The sequence below is a fragment of the Hypanus sabinus genome, chromosome X1 (genome assembly GCF_030144855.1).
Source record: "Hypanus sabinus isolate sHypSab1 chromosome X1, sHypSab1.hap1, whole genome shotgun sequence".
NCBI lineage: Eukaryota > Metazoa > Chordata > Chondrichthyes > Myliobatiformes > Dasyatidae > Hypanus > Hypanus sabinus.
Window position 1 is genome coordinate 68,863,786 of NC_082738.1, and position 17,212 is coordinate 68,880,997.

At 41.7% G+C, this 17,212-nt stretch overlaps 2 protein-coding genes across 5 annotated transcripts in view; both read right to left on the reverse strand.

The window, feature by feature from the left end:
• Positions 1 to 17,212, reverse strand: part of LOC132384984 (rho GTPase-activating protein 23-like) — a 510,483-nt gene that overhangs the window by 298,759 nt on the left and 194,512 nt on the right. The window lies entirely within an intron of this gene.
• On the reverse strand, positions 10,607 to 12,868 carry LOC132384517 (uncharacterized). Its single transcript, XM_059955665.1, has 2 exons — positions 11,181 to 12,868; positions 10,607 to 10,902 (listed from the first exon to the last, which is right to left on the reverse strand). Exon 1 carries the CDS (start codon positions 12,717 to 12,719, stop codon positions 11,505 to 11,507), a length of 1,215 nt encoding a protein of 404 aa, XP_059811648.1. The 5' UTR covers positions 12,720 to 12,868; the 3' UTR covers positions 10,607 to 10,902; positions 11,181 to 11,504.

Genomic DNA, 17,212 nt, shown 5'->3' on the forward strand with positions numbered 1-17,212 from the left:
ACCCACATGGTCACAGGAGAATGTGCAAACTTCTTACAGATGTCAGGACTCAGCAATGAGGCAGCCTACAGAGAAGAAGTCATCACCCTGACACAATCCTGAAGGAGACGTTGCGATGTCGCAAAAACAAGGGAGCTGGTTGTGGATTACAGGAGGAATGGAGACAGGCTCACCCCTATTGACATCAATGTATCTGAGGTTGAGAGGGTGAACAGCTTTAAGTTCCTCAGCATACATCTCACGTGGTCTGTACATACTGGCTGTGTGGTGAAAAAAGCACAACAGCGCCTCTTTCACCTCAGACAGTTGAAGAAGTTTGGCATGAGTCCCCATATCTTAAAAACTTTCTACAGGGGCACAATTGAGAGCATCCTGACTGGCTACATCACTGGGAATTGTACTTCTCTCAATCGCAGAACCTGGGACTCTGTAGATGTGAACTTCCCATTATTCAGGACATTTACAGAGACAGTTATGTAAAATGGGCCTATAGGATCATTGGAGACCCCAACCACAATCTATTCCAGCTGCTACCATCCAGGAAATGGTACTGCAGCATAAAAGCCAGGACCAACAGGCTCCAGGACAGCTTCTTCCACCAGGCCATCAGACTGATTAATTCACACTGACTTGAGTGTATTTCTATATTACATTGACTGTTCTATTTATTATAAATTATTATAAATTACTATGATTGCACATTGCATGTTTTAGATGGAGATGTAACGTAAAGATTAAAGGCAGGGCCATCAGAATGATTAATTCATGCTGATACAATGGTATTTCTATGCTATATCGACTGTCCCGTCGTACATACTATTTATTACAAATTACTATAAATTGCACATTGCACATTCAGACAGAGACATAATGTAAAGATTTTAACTCCTCATGTATGTGAAGATCGTAAGAAATAAAGTCAATTTAGTTCAATGTAGAGCAGGCAGCACTGGAAGCAACAGATGCAGTAGATGACCCCAACAGACTCACAAGCAAATTGAAAAGGGTGGCCACTGGGAAATGCATCTTTGGGTGGAGTGAAGGTGCTCGACGAAGTGGTTCCCCCAATATATTAATCCTCCAAGCTGCTCATGGGTTGCATATCTCTGCGCACTGAAAGAAATAATTTGCTCATAAATGGTATTTCTGGTTTAATAGGGTCATTAAGCTCCCCCCTTCTGGCATATCACTGCTCCTGAAGGGCTTCAAGATGCTCTCGTGTGGCAGAGACCAGACCTGGATTAGGGTGTGGTTCTGAATGTAAAGCTGAAAGACCGTATGTGCCGTCACTCATTGTGTTAAGAGTCTTAATAAACATGTAACCGTGTGATCGCTTGAATTAAGTGTGATATTCTCCTAAGGGCTTGTCTATTGGCGGATCCTCAGGTGACTGTAGAGGCCGACCGGGATCCACATATTCTAGCGCAGTGTGGACAAGAGTAAATGGTGACTGTGGTCAGTGGTTGTCAGTCTCTCCTTTCTCAGCTGCCATTTGTTCTCTGTGGCACAGCAAAGGTTGCTCTCATGTAGCACAGCTCCCTCTTCTACAGATTTCCTCTGGGTGTATTTATTGAGTGCAATGTCTTCCCAATCTTTAGATATAATGTTGAATTTTTTCAGGTTGATTTCAAAGTCATCTTTGCAGCACTTCCTTTGCCCAGCAGGGGCTCACTGACCTTCCTTCAACTGGGGGTCAGCCATCTTGTAAAGACACTGCACTGAAGAAGGCAATGGCAAACCACTTCTGTAGAAAAATTTGCCAAGAACAAACATGGTCGTGGAAAGACTGTGATAGCCCACGTCATACACCACAGCACATAACGAATGAACAAACCATTGTAAAGGTTATTTGGATGTAACCCAGCACACTGTTTCAGATATCATGTTGACTAATTGCATGATCATTTGAAGGTGGCCCAATTTGGAATAGGTCAAGGTCAACTATGAGTTTATTCTCACTTGCACAATACATGACCAATGAAAAGCTTTCCGCTACCAAAGGCAAAATGTTTTAATCCATCAAAAATAGACAAAATAAGATTTCTCACACAAAGGAACCGTACATCCCTTTTGGAACTTTGAAACATAAGTCACCCCCAACATTTCCCAGAAGATAGTAAGGCTAAACTACAGGAAAAAATGCATGGCTTTCAGGAAAAGACTGATTATGACTGGAAAACACCAAGGTTATAAATACTACCTAACCTTGAATGAAATCCTTTCCTGTTCTGTCACAGTAAGAACAAACTCGTGAAACTTTTGTTTCCACACAGTCTGTCATCACACACACACACACACACACACACACACACACACACTCACAGGAAAATGCCTGTCACACAAGACAGAGGGCAGCAGAAATGCACGGACAATTTATGAGTCCTTCTTTATTTTGAATCTGATTCTTCCCCGTACATGATGTACTGTGTAACGCTTTCAGACTCTGATCCAAATATTTAACCTCTTCAAGAGTTCTGTGTACAATTTTGAAATCTCCCATATTGGCACAGTAGTGTAAAGCTTTGAAGTGCCAGTGATCGACGACCACGTGGGTTTCCTCCGGGTGCTCCGGTTTCCTCTCACATTCCAAGGGTGTATGGGTTAGGGTTAGTAAGCATACTATGTTGGTACCAGAAGCATAGTGACGTGTCCAGGCACCACCAGAATATCCTCAGACTGTGTTGATGTGCAATCAACACATTTCACAAATAAAGCTAGTGTATATAATCTTTATCTTTCCCTTTTACAAATGCTCAGTGCATAGTTTTTCCTAGTTCTGATGAAGGATCACCTGAAGCATTGCCCTGTTTCTCTCCCCACAGATGTTGCCTAAGTTAGAACATTGCTAGCATTTTTGTTTCTATTTCAGACTACCAATATCTACAATTTTTTGCTATTTTAGGACCTCTTTCTGGGTGGTGGGATGGAAATACGTCTTTACCAAAGGAGGTGTAAGGAATTCTTTCCCTCCTCTAGCCTGCAGGTCATGCGTGGGCTCGGTGTAGCACCTGCTTAGCCCCCCCCCCCCCACCCCACAGATCAGGGTCACGTGAAACCATGGGAGCAGGTGGTGGGCGGTCGTACGAGCAGCCGGTGCAGATCTCAAGTCCTGGTGACGTGATCACTGACACCAGGCAGACAATCTCTGAAGAGCATTGATAATGGCTGGGGTCACCCATCTTGTAAAGACACTGCACTGAAGGCAGCAATTGTTCTTGCCAAGAACAATCATGGCCAAGACCACAACCACCTACATCATACTACATGGCTCATAATGATGACGATGATGAGAACCTCTTTAAATTTTGTATTCAGAGATAGTAACAAGACCCCCTCGACCCAATGAGCCTGTGCCATCCAATTACACCTATGTGACTGATTAACCTACCAACCATTACGTATTTGGAATGTGGGAGGAAACCGGAGCACCCAGAGGAAGACCACGCGGTCAGGGGAGAATATAAAAACTCCTTACAGATGATGATGGGAAATGAACCCACATTGCTTAGGCTGTAATAGTGCTGCTATGCTACCATGCTGTGCCCTAAATCTTTCCTATTAATGTCACTAACCTTGTTGTCCCAGCAGTACTCTCTCCAAGACCACAACATGGTTTGAAGGTAGCTTGCTGTCAAAAGATTCAGGTTGTGGTTAAGATGAGGTGGAGACTGCATTGGAATCTACTTCCTGGTACATCTTTGGACTGTGGGAGGAAACTGGAGCACCTGGAGGAAACCCACATGGTCACAGGGAGAACGTACAAACTCCTTACAGACAGCAGCAGGAATTGAACCCGGGTTGCTGGTGCTGTAACTGTTACGTTACTGTGCCATCCAGTGTCCAGCCTGATTCCCAGCAGTTAGCCACCCCACCCTTACAACGCCTCGCAGAATAAAGACCAGGTTACACCACAAAATGGGGTTGCTGGGAGAATTGTTGTACTGTGGAGCAGTGCTTCTCCATCTTCATGACTCATACATGAATTTTGCTCTCTGAATAAGAATCACATAATCAACAATAATGAACTGCTGTACTCTTTCAACAGATTATAGGTTTAGCTATCCTATTTAATTGGTTGCTATGGTAGTACTCGGTTAAAAAAAGCTACAGAAACAACATTTATTTAACTGCCACAACTACCGTGCTTTTCCTATGATTTCACCAAGCAGACAGAAACTCAATAAAGACCTACCTAGCAACCTGATTAACTGGGGATTTGCTTCTGAAATCAGAATGAGACTGGGAGGAATCTAAGAATGACACTCCTGCAATGCATCCCCTAACAATTTGCCTGCTAAATAAGCAAGTCCAGTCAAACATCCTACAACTAGATGTAACAGTCAAATCAAGCATCACTCAGTTAGTTCCATTCTGCACCCTGAAAAGGTGGTGCGGTACTGAAAATTGGAGTCAAAAGGTCGATCAGAAGTCTGAAACTTGAAGTACTATAGTTAAAGCCTGGGGACTGGAGGCTGGAGGCCTGTCCTGAAGTTGGAAGACTGTTTCTTTGTTTGGGTGGGAGGGAGGAAAGGGGCTTGTTGTACTGTTGTTTATTGCTTGTTGTGTTCTGCCGACACTTGCAGGTCACCCCCAGGTGTGTTGGGTGTTAACGCAAATGACACAGTTAATATATATGTGATAAATAAATCTGAAAAACGGCTCTGCATGTATGTGGATGCTCAATGGAAAAACAACACAAATATAAAACACACACACACACCTCTGCAAGTCATGCAGCATCTACGGAGGGAAATGACGGTGAATGTTTTCGGGTCAAACACTTCATCAGAAACCTAAATTCACCAGGTCTCATCTTGAAAACATTAAGCTTCATTTCCCTCCATTAAGGGTCCGCTTATTGATTTCCCTCCGTAGATGATGCCCACATGCTGAGTTTCTCCAGGATTTTGTGTATGTTGCTCAAGATTTTCAGTATGCAGAATTTCTTGTATTAAAAATAATTCTATATTCAACGTACTAGGAGGCACAAAGCAGTTGAAGTCAACAATTTTATAAAAAGACTGACGGGAGTAATTCATAAAGGAATCACTAAATAATAATGTCCAAAACAGATGCATCACCACCCTGCTGAATGTACAGTACAAGTGAAGAAAACATTTAAAAAGTATTCAATGCAATGGTGAAAGGAACTGATAAATTATGTGCCCAAAATTGAGGTATCCATGATTTATAAACAAGAGAAAATCTGCAGATGCTGGAAATCTGAGCAACACACACAAAATGCTGGAGGACCTCAGCAGGCCAGGCAGCATCTAAGGAAAAAAGTGCTGTTGACATTTTGGGCCAAAACCTTTCAGCAGGACTCAGTTGTGCCAAAAGGTTTCTGCATGAAACATCATCTGCACTTTTTTCCATAGATGCTGCCTGGCTTGCTGAGTTCTTCCAGCATTTTGTGTGTTTTACCATGATATATAGTTCATTTTAGATTGCTTGGACTTACAATCCAGCTTATTTGAGTTCAATCCCTAAAATGATAACTATGGAATTTTAAAGCAAGTCATTTAGCATGATGACCAGAAAACTGACCATCTGATCTTCCATTTGGTTGACTTTTAAATGTCAGCCAGGCGGTTTGCACAACACTAACATAGCTCGAGGTGTCAGAGTTCAGAGTTCAACTCTGGCGTCATCTGTAAGGAATCTGTACATTCCTCCCCATGACCGCGTGGCTTTCCTCCAGATGCCCTGGTTTCCTCCCACAGTCCAAAGACGTACCACTTAGTAAGTTAATTGGTCATTGTAAATTGTCCTGTGATTTACCTAGGATTAATAGGTAGGTTGCTTTCCATATTGTATCTCTAAATAAATAAATAAATGATAGAACATACCAATCTCACAGCCTCTACTACCGACGACAAGGGCAGCAGACACATGAGAATACAACCGCATGGAAGTTACCTCCAAGTTACACATGATACATAATCATTACTGGGTCTAAATGTTGGAATTGTCTTATCTATTTTCTTTAAAGTTTCTTTTAAGAGTGTTTATCTGGCCAATAAATGGAAACAAACCAACAGAGAGGTCTCTAATGCAGTCATCATACCAATTTTATAACACGTGTGTACACATCAACATCACAGCAGCATCATCATTATATGCCACGCATATTGTATGACATTGGCGATCACGGTCTCCAAGACCATGATTGTTCTTGGAAAATTTTTCTACGGAAGTCTGGGCAGTGTCTTTATAAGACGGGTGATCCCAGTCATTATCAATACTCTTCAGAGGTTGTCTGCCTGGGATTGCTAAGCACCCTACCCAAGAGTGACCTGCAGGCTTGCGGAGGGCAGGACTGCCTTATACCTCCTTTGGTAGAGACTAAGCTCCACCCGCCACCCAGATCATCATCATAAGATTTCTAAAAATATTACTCATAATCTTAGTTTTATTCTCTCGAACAAAAGGTATTCTTTTCATTCAAAGTAAAAATTTAAAGGTGAACTTCTTAAGTAACACACATAAATTCTGGAGGAACTCAGCAGGTTAGGCAGCATCTTTGCTACCTGAGGAATAAGTGGTCGATGTTTTGGGTCAAGACGTTTCATCAAGATTAGAAAGGAAGGGAGAAGAAGCCAGAATAAGAAGTTGGGGAGGGGAAGGAGTATTTCATGTTTGAACTTCTTAAACTGTTCAAACATTTAAAGATACCCAAAAGAAAATGCAAACTCAAATTGTAATAATTCAAAATCAAAAGTAAAAAAAAATAATAGTACATATCAAAAATACTGCTACTAGACAAAAAAGTATTTAAAACTATTTACACAGGGAAGAAAATTTGAAGTAAAAATTTGGCTGCTTCAATTGAATTCTGAATTAGTACACAAATACATGCCTCGTAGTGGGTGGAACTATAATTGGAGTTAAGGGTTAAGGGTGAAAGATGAAAAGCTTAAGGGGACATGAGGGAAACATGAGGGGGAATCTTCTTCGCTCAGAGGGTCATGGAAGTGTGGAGCAAGCTGCCAGGACAAGTGGTGTGTTTCAACGTTTAAGCAAACTTTGGACAGGTATATGGATGCTCGGGATATGGAGGGCTATGGTCCCAGTGCAGGTCAATGGGAGTAGGCAGTTTAAATGGTTCAGCATAGACTAGATGGGCCAAAGGGCCTGTTTCTGTGCTGTACTTTTCAGTGACTCTATGCCTCATAAATCAGCGCTAAAATATACCTTTTGTTTTTACATCAATTTTGACGTAGTATAGGGCAGTGCGGTAGCAGTTAGCGCCGTGGGTTTAATTCCCGCCACCATATCTGAGGTGTTTGTACATTCTCTCTGTGACAGTGAAGATCTCCACTGGGTGCTCCGGTTTTGTCCTACATTCCAAAAATATAGTTAGGGTCAGTGAGATGTGGGTATGTTATGTTGGAGCCAGAGGCACACCGACACTTGCTGCTGCCCCTAGTAAATCCTCACCTGATTTGATTTGATGCAAACACACATTTCACTATGTTTCCATGTACATTTGTCAAATAAAGCTAATCTTGAATCGCCAACCTTTGAATTTTTTCTTAGCTCATCTATATCCACATCAATGAAAACCAAAGAAAAATACTGCAGTAACCAGAAATCTGAAATTTTTTTTAAAATGCTGGAAACACTCAGCAGATCGAGCAGCATTTCAAAGTTTGAAGTAAATTTATTTTCAAAGTAGATAGTAGATGTATGCTACCATATACAACCCTGAGATTCATTTTCTTGTGGGCATTCACAATAAATACAAAGAATCAATGAAAAACTACACACAAACTAAGACAGACAACCAGTGTGCAAAGGATAATCTGTGCAAATACAGAAAGCAAAAATCAAACAAAAATAGTAATAAATAAGCAATAAAAATCATAAAATGAGGTGAAGAGCCCTTGAAAGTGATTCTATAGGTTGTGGGAACATTTCGGTTTCACAGTGGTTTAACGGTGGTTGAGGGGTAGTAAGTGTTCTTGCACCTGGTGGCGTGGGACCTGAGAACAGAGTTAATGTTGGAATTTGAATATATTAACAGTTATATTCTTCCCAGAGACACTGCCTATACTGATTTTAAGTTCCAGCATTTTTAAAAATTATTTCTCTGTCCCCACAGAGTCTGTATAGGCCAAAGTGAGAAACTGATTAACACCAATGCTGATGGAACAAATTGAGTGATAATAATTTCTCGGTCCTTTAATATTGAGACTTATAACTGTTCTGACTCAAATACATAATGGAGGAGTATCCAACAATGATAAGAGGAGTGAGGCTCTCCTTCCCTCTGCTAGCCCACGGGTGACCCTTGGGCAAGGTGTAGTAACTGCTCAGGGTGACATGAGTGGGTGATGGATGGTTGCTCGAGCAGCCGGTGCAGATCACAAGTTCTGATTATGCGTCCACTGAAGCCAGGCAATCTCTGAAGAGTATTGATAATGGCTGGGGTCACCTGTCTTGTAAAGACTCTGCCCAGAAGGCAATGGCAAACCACTTCTGTAAAAATTTTGCCATGAACAACCATAGTCATGGAAAGACCATGATCATACACATAAAACAACATGGGCCGTGATAATGATGATGATGTATGTCATAGAACACTACAGCATAGAAGCCATCTTCTGATTTAATTATTATTCATCTCTTTATATTAATATTTGCTTTATTATATACATAAATGTGCTCTGCTTACTTCAGTAAGCAGGTCATGATAGTGATGCTTATAAAGAAACTTAAATTCTGTACTACTCATATTATACCAGAAAGAAGATTGAAAAAAATGTGAGTTTTTACATTACCAAAGCTTGTGTGAAACAAGATACTGTATATTGTTTCTTAGAGTTAGATTTGCAGAATGTGCCTTTGACATCGTTGTTACAGTACAATTCAATGGAGGAATGACATACTTTCATAAAGTCAATCATTATATAAATCAAAGTTAGCAGAGCACAGTCAAGTATATTAGTAAAACTAATATTGAAATAAGAAATTAATAGAATCATAGAACACTACAGCAGAGAACTGGCCCTTCAGTCCTCAAAAACTATTTATTTAACCTTGCTTTTAACTAACATAATTTTGTTTTATTTTCATGTTTGAACTTTATCCCATTGTAAGGCACTTTGATCTCCATAGTCTGTTTGAAAAGTGCTCTATAAATAAATTATTATTATTATTAGCATGTGCCAAACCATTAATCTGCTTCGTCCTCGTCCTATTGACCTACCGCTGGATCATAGCCTTCCATACCCCTCCCATCCATGTATCTATCCAAATTTCTGTTAAGTTATTAATAATGACCATGTTCTAAGCCATTTCAACTTAATCACCATTACATAACCTTTAATTATCTATGCAGCTTTGCATGCCCACAAGGTCCTTTAAAATCAGTCTGGTTGTTTCCGGCCTTTACATGGAGACAGATGTGATGATTTAAAACAAAATTTCCAGTAACACAACAGGGATAAGTCCATAAAACTCAGAGCATACTGCTGACAACATATGGTGGCATCTTTATATGGCATCCAATTCACACAATGCCATAATTGAGATATTTGAAAAAGGAAATTTTCAAATTCTGTACAGAAATATCCTTCACTTTGCTTAGTTTAAGAATCACATCTTTCCTCAAATGAAAATAACTTATGTAGAGAGACTCAATGTACTCTCAACATTGTGTTACTTACTGACAGAGGCCACACCTTCAACTTTAATGTCAAGAAATGTCTAGGTCAAGATTGTTTAATGTTATTTCCAGTACACAAATGTAAAGGAGAATGAAATAATTGCTGCTCCAGATCCAATACAGCAAAAAACAACATAATAAGATAAAGAACAATAACAATAAAAAACACAATAAATATAGGTGCATAAGACGGCTTATATACATAATTTGATTGTATGTTCATAAAGTGTCTATACATAAAGTGACTGACAGGAAATGATAAAGTGATGGTGGAGTTAGTGGGTGGAGGTGTTGATCCACCTTACTGCTTGGGGATAGTCCTGTTTTTGAGTCTGGTCGTCCTGGTGTGGATGCTATGTAGCCTCCTCCCTGATGGGAGTGGGACAAACAGTCCATGAGCCTTCTCTGAATCATCCCTCTCTGAATTTTTAATCAACAACACAACAAACAAGCTGTCTTACGCTTCCACGATTTGCCTTGAACAGGGTTCCACAACTTTTTTTATGCTGTGGACCAATACCATTAAGCAAGGGGTCCGTGGACCCCAGGTTGGAAATCCCTAGTCTAGAATGATTCTGTCAATTAATGATCAGCTTTCATGTACAGAACAAGTCAACTGATTGGAAAGCAGAACTCAATTATTTTTTTCTCTAAATACACATTCCAAAGTAACCACTGATTCTCTAAAATGATCAAGTAATTTAGTCCAGTGGTTGATCACCCAACAACGAGAGTACATGTAGAATGCATATGAATTATTAACATAATCTGCTTCTCCCCAACATCAGTAATCTACAACACAGCTATAATTTGCTGGTGAATTTTGCATCTTTAAGCTTGAGGGCAATACAAGACAGCTATTTTAGGTGTTAAAATAGTAAGTGGTATTAACAGAGTATCTCCTTCCTGGATGGTTCAAGCCGAGCTGCGAAAGGAGGAGGGTCAGGCATGGGGCTAGGAACCCATCTCATAAAAACCCAGAACTACAGAAGCTTCAAAGACCTCATCACTGGGAGAGGAATGAGGTCTAGCAGATGTACAAAGTCGTGTGGAGAAGGTGGAAGCCATTGGGCTGATCAACCTTTTCATTTGCCCAGGACAGAGGGTGTAACGTTCTCCTTCGGGTGTAACGAACGCCGAATTTAACGTCGAGATAAACCAGTTAATAAGAACCAGATCGCAGTAAGATTAACCATTTACTGTTCACTCTTCACATTAACATATGGTGAAAACTGTTGATAAAACAATACAAGATTGATACAGTATTTGTTCCTTCCTTAATATCACATTTCAAGTGTAAATACTTGCAAAGGTGACTATAACTACATTACACTAAGGTGCAGTATACAGGGAGAGTTTACCTGCTCCATTGACTACTTTAAATACACTTCCATGCAAACTATCCGCGACTCTTTAACTAAGGAAAGCATAAACATTATCTACCGTCGTTACCTCTAACAGGATCAGCATTAACATCTTAGTTCAATATATCGATTATCTATTAACTTACAGCGTTGCTCTCACTGTGATTTCTCATGCCTGCAAAACTGCTTCTGCTCAGGTGAGCCTCGTGGAAAGCCCCCACCCTCGCGCTAATTTCAAACCGGTGTTTTCCCACAAGACGCGGCGAAACCGGATGTGACGTCATCGCATGCCGATATATTTTACATGCAATGAATACACTTTAAACACTTCTAATTCTAACTAGAAAATACTATTGAATGAATTACTAAGCGAAAATATTATAAACTAAATAACTGTCGTAAAGACAGCACACTCCCCGCTTGACCTTCGTAAGGTCACAATGAGCAGAGTACGAAACTTAGTCTCTTAATCAGTCATTGGGTAGAAGTAGAATAACTTCTGTAACCGGCCCTTGGTAAATTTTCACATCGCCTTGGTCGGTAGTCTTCAATTCGATCTTCCTGACATGTCCATCCCCGCTAGGGAATGTAGCAGTGATTCTGGCCGTTGGCCAGCTGTTGCGAGCGACTTGCTTGTCCCTGAGCAGGACTAAGTCTTCAACTTGAAGATTCCTTCGGGGTTCTGTCCACTTTTGTCTCTGTTGCAACAAAGGTAGATATTTTTGTCTCCAGCGAGGCCAGAACTGATTTGCCAGAGCCTGGACTTGTCTCCATTGCTTTGTGTACAAATCCTTGTCTGAGAAGTCTCCTGGTGGAGGAGGTGCTCCTGCCTTCTGCGTAAGGAGCGTTGATGGCGAAAGTATAAAGGGGTTTTCTGGGTCAGAAGACACAGGTAGGAATGATTGTGCGTTTATAATGGCTGTGACCTCTGCCATTAGGGTGCACAGTACCTCGTGGGCCAATCGGGTGCGTTGCTGCATCTCAGGTTTCCTTTTCCGGGTTTTCCGTAAGGACGTGAACCGTTTGACTGCCTGCTCTTTGTTATCTGGTGAGCGCTGGCGTGGTTCTCTGATTGGCAATGGGGCAACCCCATTATTTGCTTCATCTCTGAAGACCTTGGTGTCTTTGGTTTTTAAAGAAATGGTATCTTGAGCTGATTGTGCAAGTTTGTTGTCATACTTCGTTAGAGCGAAGACTGACTGGCCCAGCGACTCGTCGCTTGCCTCGCGCTTGTTAACGCCTTGTTGTGCTTCCTTGATGCACGGGACACTCGGGCAGGGTTGAAAGATTGAATGGCGGCCACTCTCTAGCACATTGGTCTTGAGTGTGTTAACCATCGGTTTGTGTACGTCACCGAGACACACCTCTCCTATCACCACCCAGCCCAGATCCAGATGTTGCGCGAAGGGGGCGTTGAGTGGTCCATTGATCTGCTGCCTAACCTTGTGTACCTGGATAACATCTCTTCCTAATAGCAGGAGTATTTCCGCTTTCGGATCCAGTTCTGGGATGTGTTTGGCGATGTGGTGGAGATGCGGCTGGTGTAGCACCGCACTTGGTGTCGGGATCCCAGCGCGGTTATTCATGATTTCATTGCACTCTAAGAGCGGAGGGAGACAGATGACGACTTTACCATCCAGGGACTCGATCTGGATGCCTTCTGCCTTCCTTCCTTGGGTTTCCATGTTGCCTGAGCAAGTTTTGAGGTAGTATGGGAACCGCTCACTCTCAATGTTGAACAATTTAAAGAACTCTGGACTGACTAGTGAACGATTGCTCTGATCGTCCAGAATCACATAGGCTTTGATGGCCTTGTCTTTGGCTCCTTTAGGGTACACCTTAGTGAGGCAGATCTTGGAACAAGAACGACTTGACTGAGCTTGACCGCAAACTTCTGTACAGTTCGTGCTGACAGCTATTGACCTAGAGTGAGCCTCTCCCTCCCCGCCGTCCTGTTGTGGGGGTGAAGGAGCGCTCTCGGTTTGTGGTGACAGGTCGGGATGCATGGCCTCGACGTGATCTGGGCTGCCACATTCCGGACACTTCACGGCGATCGTACACTCTCTGGCGAGGTGAGAGGTTGAGGAACAGCATCTAAAACATATTCTTTTCTCCTTGAGAAGAGCCGTCCTCTCTTCAAGGGGTTTTTCCCTAAACATTCTGCATGCTTTCAGGGGGTGAGGTTTGTTATGCAATGGACAATACTTGCCAGGGTCGTTGTTAGTCGTAAGGGCTTCGGTCTTGAGCACTGACACGGGTTTATCAATGTTGAAAACATTCGAAACGGATCTGCCTGGCTTGGTGTAAATCGAACTGCTTCCTGGACCTACAAGGCTAGGGTCGTTTCGCCTCTTCGCCTCCTTGCACACAAACCTAGTGAGGTGCTTAAAGGGAGGAAATCGACCATCGTGGTCTTCCTTGTACTCTGAGGCAACAGTCAGCCACTTGTCCTGCAGCCCAAATGGAAGTTTGTCCACAATTGGTCTAATCCCGGATGGAGTATCTAGGAATACTAGACCAGCTGAATAGCCATCTTCTTTGGCGCCTTGGATCTCCATGAGTAAATCTCCGAATTCTCTTAACTTAAAGTGATCTTTGGCTGACACCTTAGGAAAGTTTTCCAGACGTCGATATAGCGCCGCTTCAATAATGTCGGGGGCCCCATATCTCTCCCAAAGTCTCTCCCACGCTTCGCTTAAGGCTAGCTCAGGTTTGTTGATGTACACTGAACGCATGCGTCTCACCTGGTCGCGTGATTCTTTCCCCAGCCATTTCGCCATAAGGTCCAACCTTTGGGTTGCACTGAGCTGGACCCCGTCAATCACGTTGGTGAATGTGGAGAGCCAAGCGCGGTAATTTTCGGGTTTATCGTCAAACTGGTACAGTCCCGAAGTGACGAGATCCCGTCGTGCTAAATACTGCAGCGTGGGATCTGCTGCAAGCGGCATGCGGGCTGGAGAAGTACGTTGGCGCCTATATGACTGAGAACGCACGTTTCTCATGGAATTTGCCATCCTGGATTCAACCTCCACGTCTCTTCGCATCGAACTTTGTAACTTTGGTGTCAAAGTATATCGGTTGTCAGCTCTTTCATTCTTGACTTCATCGCGGGGCCGCGAGGGTAAATTCTCTTCCTCGTAGCTGGGGAAGTTATCGAATAGGTATGGAGAGGGGAGACGAGCCTGCCTGTCTGCTTGATATTGTACATAGTCGCTCGTGCGTTCCAGTCTGGTCCTTTCTAAAGCAGAACTTGTTTCGGTCAGATCACGCGACCCTTCAGCTTCTTCTATGTACTCTGCTTCCACCATGGCAGCTTCTCCTTCTCCTTCCAGCTGCAGCACTTGCAACTCTGTCGATATTTTTGCCATTTCCAACTGGGTTTCGGCTTCTCTGGCGGCCTTTTCGGCTTCTTTGGTGGCCAGTTTCATTTTCAAAACTGCTTCTTGTTTGGCGTAATGCAGTCGCACCTTGGCGGCTTCTGCCTTGGCTCTTGCCTGTGTGGACTTACTTGATGTCGTTCTACTGCCCTTGTCGCTGGGCGCCATCGACTTGATCCCGGATCGAGCTGACATTGCAGCACTTGGAACACCTGATAACGCCCGGGTGGGCTTACTTGATGTCGGTTTACCGCCCTTGTCGCTGGGTGGCGTCGACTTGATGCTGGATTGAGCTGACATTGCAGCACTTGAAACACCTGATAATGCCGCTTTTTCACTGTAACGTTCTCCTTCGGGTGTAACGAACGCCGAATTTAACGTCGAGATAAACCAGTTAATAAGAACCAGATCGCAGTAAGATTAACCATTTACTGTTCACTCTTCACATTAACATATGGTGAAAACTGTTGATAAAACAATACAAGATTGATACAGTATTTGTTCCTTCCTTAATATCACATTTCAAGTGTAAATACTTGCAAAGGTGACTATAACTACATTACACTAAGGTGCAGTATACAGGGAGAGTTTACCTGCTCCATTGACTACTTTAAATACACTTCCATGCAAACTATCCGCGACTCTTTAACTAAGGAAAGCATAAACATTATCTACCGTCGTTACCTCTAACAGGATCAGCATTAACATCTTAGTTCAATATATCGATTATCTATTAACTTACAGCGTTGCTCTCACTGTGATTTCTCATGCCTGCAAAACTGCTTCTGCTCAGGTGAGCCTCGTGGAAAGCCCCCACCCTCGCGCTAATTTCAAACCGGTGTTTTCCCACAAGACGCGGCGAAACCGGATGTGACGTCATCGCATGCCGATATATTTTACATGCAATGAATACACTTTAAACACTTCTAATTCTAACTAGAAAATACTATTGAATGAATTACTAAGCGAAAATATTATAAACTAAATAACTGTCGTAAAGACAGCACAGAGGGTTCCAGCAAGCTCCTGTTGGTGACCTATACCCCAGTAGGGATAATGGGCTTAAGAAGAAGAATAATTGTTAGCGTGGGCAAGCCAGCACCTTTATCCCAGGATGGAAACAGTCATTACAAGGTGGCATAATTTTAAGCTGATTGGAGGGAAGTATAGGGCATATATCAAAGGTAGGTTTTCTTTTACATAGAGAGTGATGGGTGTGTAGAACGTCCTGGTGGTGGTGGAAGCAGAATCATTAGGGGAAATTAAGAGACTCTTAGATATGGATGATAGAAAAATGGAGGGCTAAGCCTGAGGGAAGTGTTAGATGGATCTTGGAGTAGGTTAAAAGGTCGGCACAACATTGTGGGCCATAGAGCCTGTGCTGTGCTGTACTGTTCTATGTTTTGTATCTAGATGGACTGGTTGCAGGGAGGATATTACCCTGTCCGGGGATTAGGACCAGGAACCACAGCCTCCAGATATGGGGCATGAGGGTGGTGGACCTGGGGTATTCTCTGCCACACAGGGAGCTGGAGGCTGGTTTAATGCTAAATACCAAAACAAAACAAATCAAGACCACCCACTTCTACAATGGATAATCAACTTTTATACAACTGGTTTCAAAAAGGGATTCGATATATAGGAGATTGTTTTGAAGGAGGTATATTGATGTCATTTGATCAATTAAAGAATAAATATAAAATATCAAATAACACTCTTTTCTGTTATTTTCAACTAAGGGCTTACTTATGAGAAAAACTGGGTCAAATAATGTTAATGCCGCAACCTAATGAAATAGAAACTTTAATTCAAAAAGGAAAAATTTTAAAAATTACTTCTTGTATGTATAATTTGATTCAACAACAGACACTTAAACAAGGAATTCATAAGTCAAGACAAAAATGGGAAACTGATTTGAATATTAAAATAGATGAAACAAGTTGGTCAAGACTATGTCTTGACACTATGACAAATACAATAAATGTCCGACTTAGATTAGTACAATACAATGTTTTACATCAACTATATATTACACCACAAAAAATAAATAGATTAAACCCAAATTTATCTGACCAATGTTTTCAATGTAATCAAGAAACTGGTACTTTTTTACATTCTACTTGGTCTTGTTATATGGTCCACATAGCCCAATATTATTTTTACTAGATGATATTGAAGGGATTAAACTTAAACCTAAATTGAACAAATATCAGAAAGAATTTATAAAAATTGCATTGGCAGTAGCCAAAAAGGCTATTGCAGTTACTTGGAAATCAGATTCATACTTAAGTATGGATCGTTGGAATAATGAAATTTTTAGCTGCATTCCACTTGAAAAAATTACTTATAATTTAAGGAATAAATATGACACATTTCTGAGAATTTGGCACCCATATTTACAAAAGATAGGATTAGATATATAGGTGCTCCAAAGATAAAGTTATTAGTCATTTGGGGAAAGAAACAAATACATATATTAAAGCTATTTTGAATTCCATGGAGCATGTGGGGATCTTCCGATATCCAAGCAGCCTTTCTTTCTTCTTTCTTTCTTTTTTTTTAGATAGGGATGTTAAGGGGGGGAGGGGTCAAGGGCAGGGGGGAGAGTTGATATATTATTCTATTATTCTATTAATTCTATGTAACTATCTTAAAAATTGAATTTAAGAATTTTTTAAAAAGACCACCCACTTGTCAAATTATTTTCAAAGCTCAGGTATGGCAAACAAGATTTGGAGAGGTAAATTCTGGTTAAATTTAGTGATCTAGTTCCAATGGTGGGCACTCCCAGGTCAACTTAG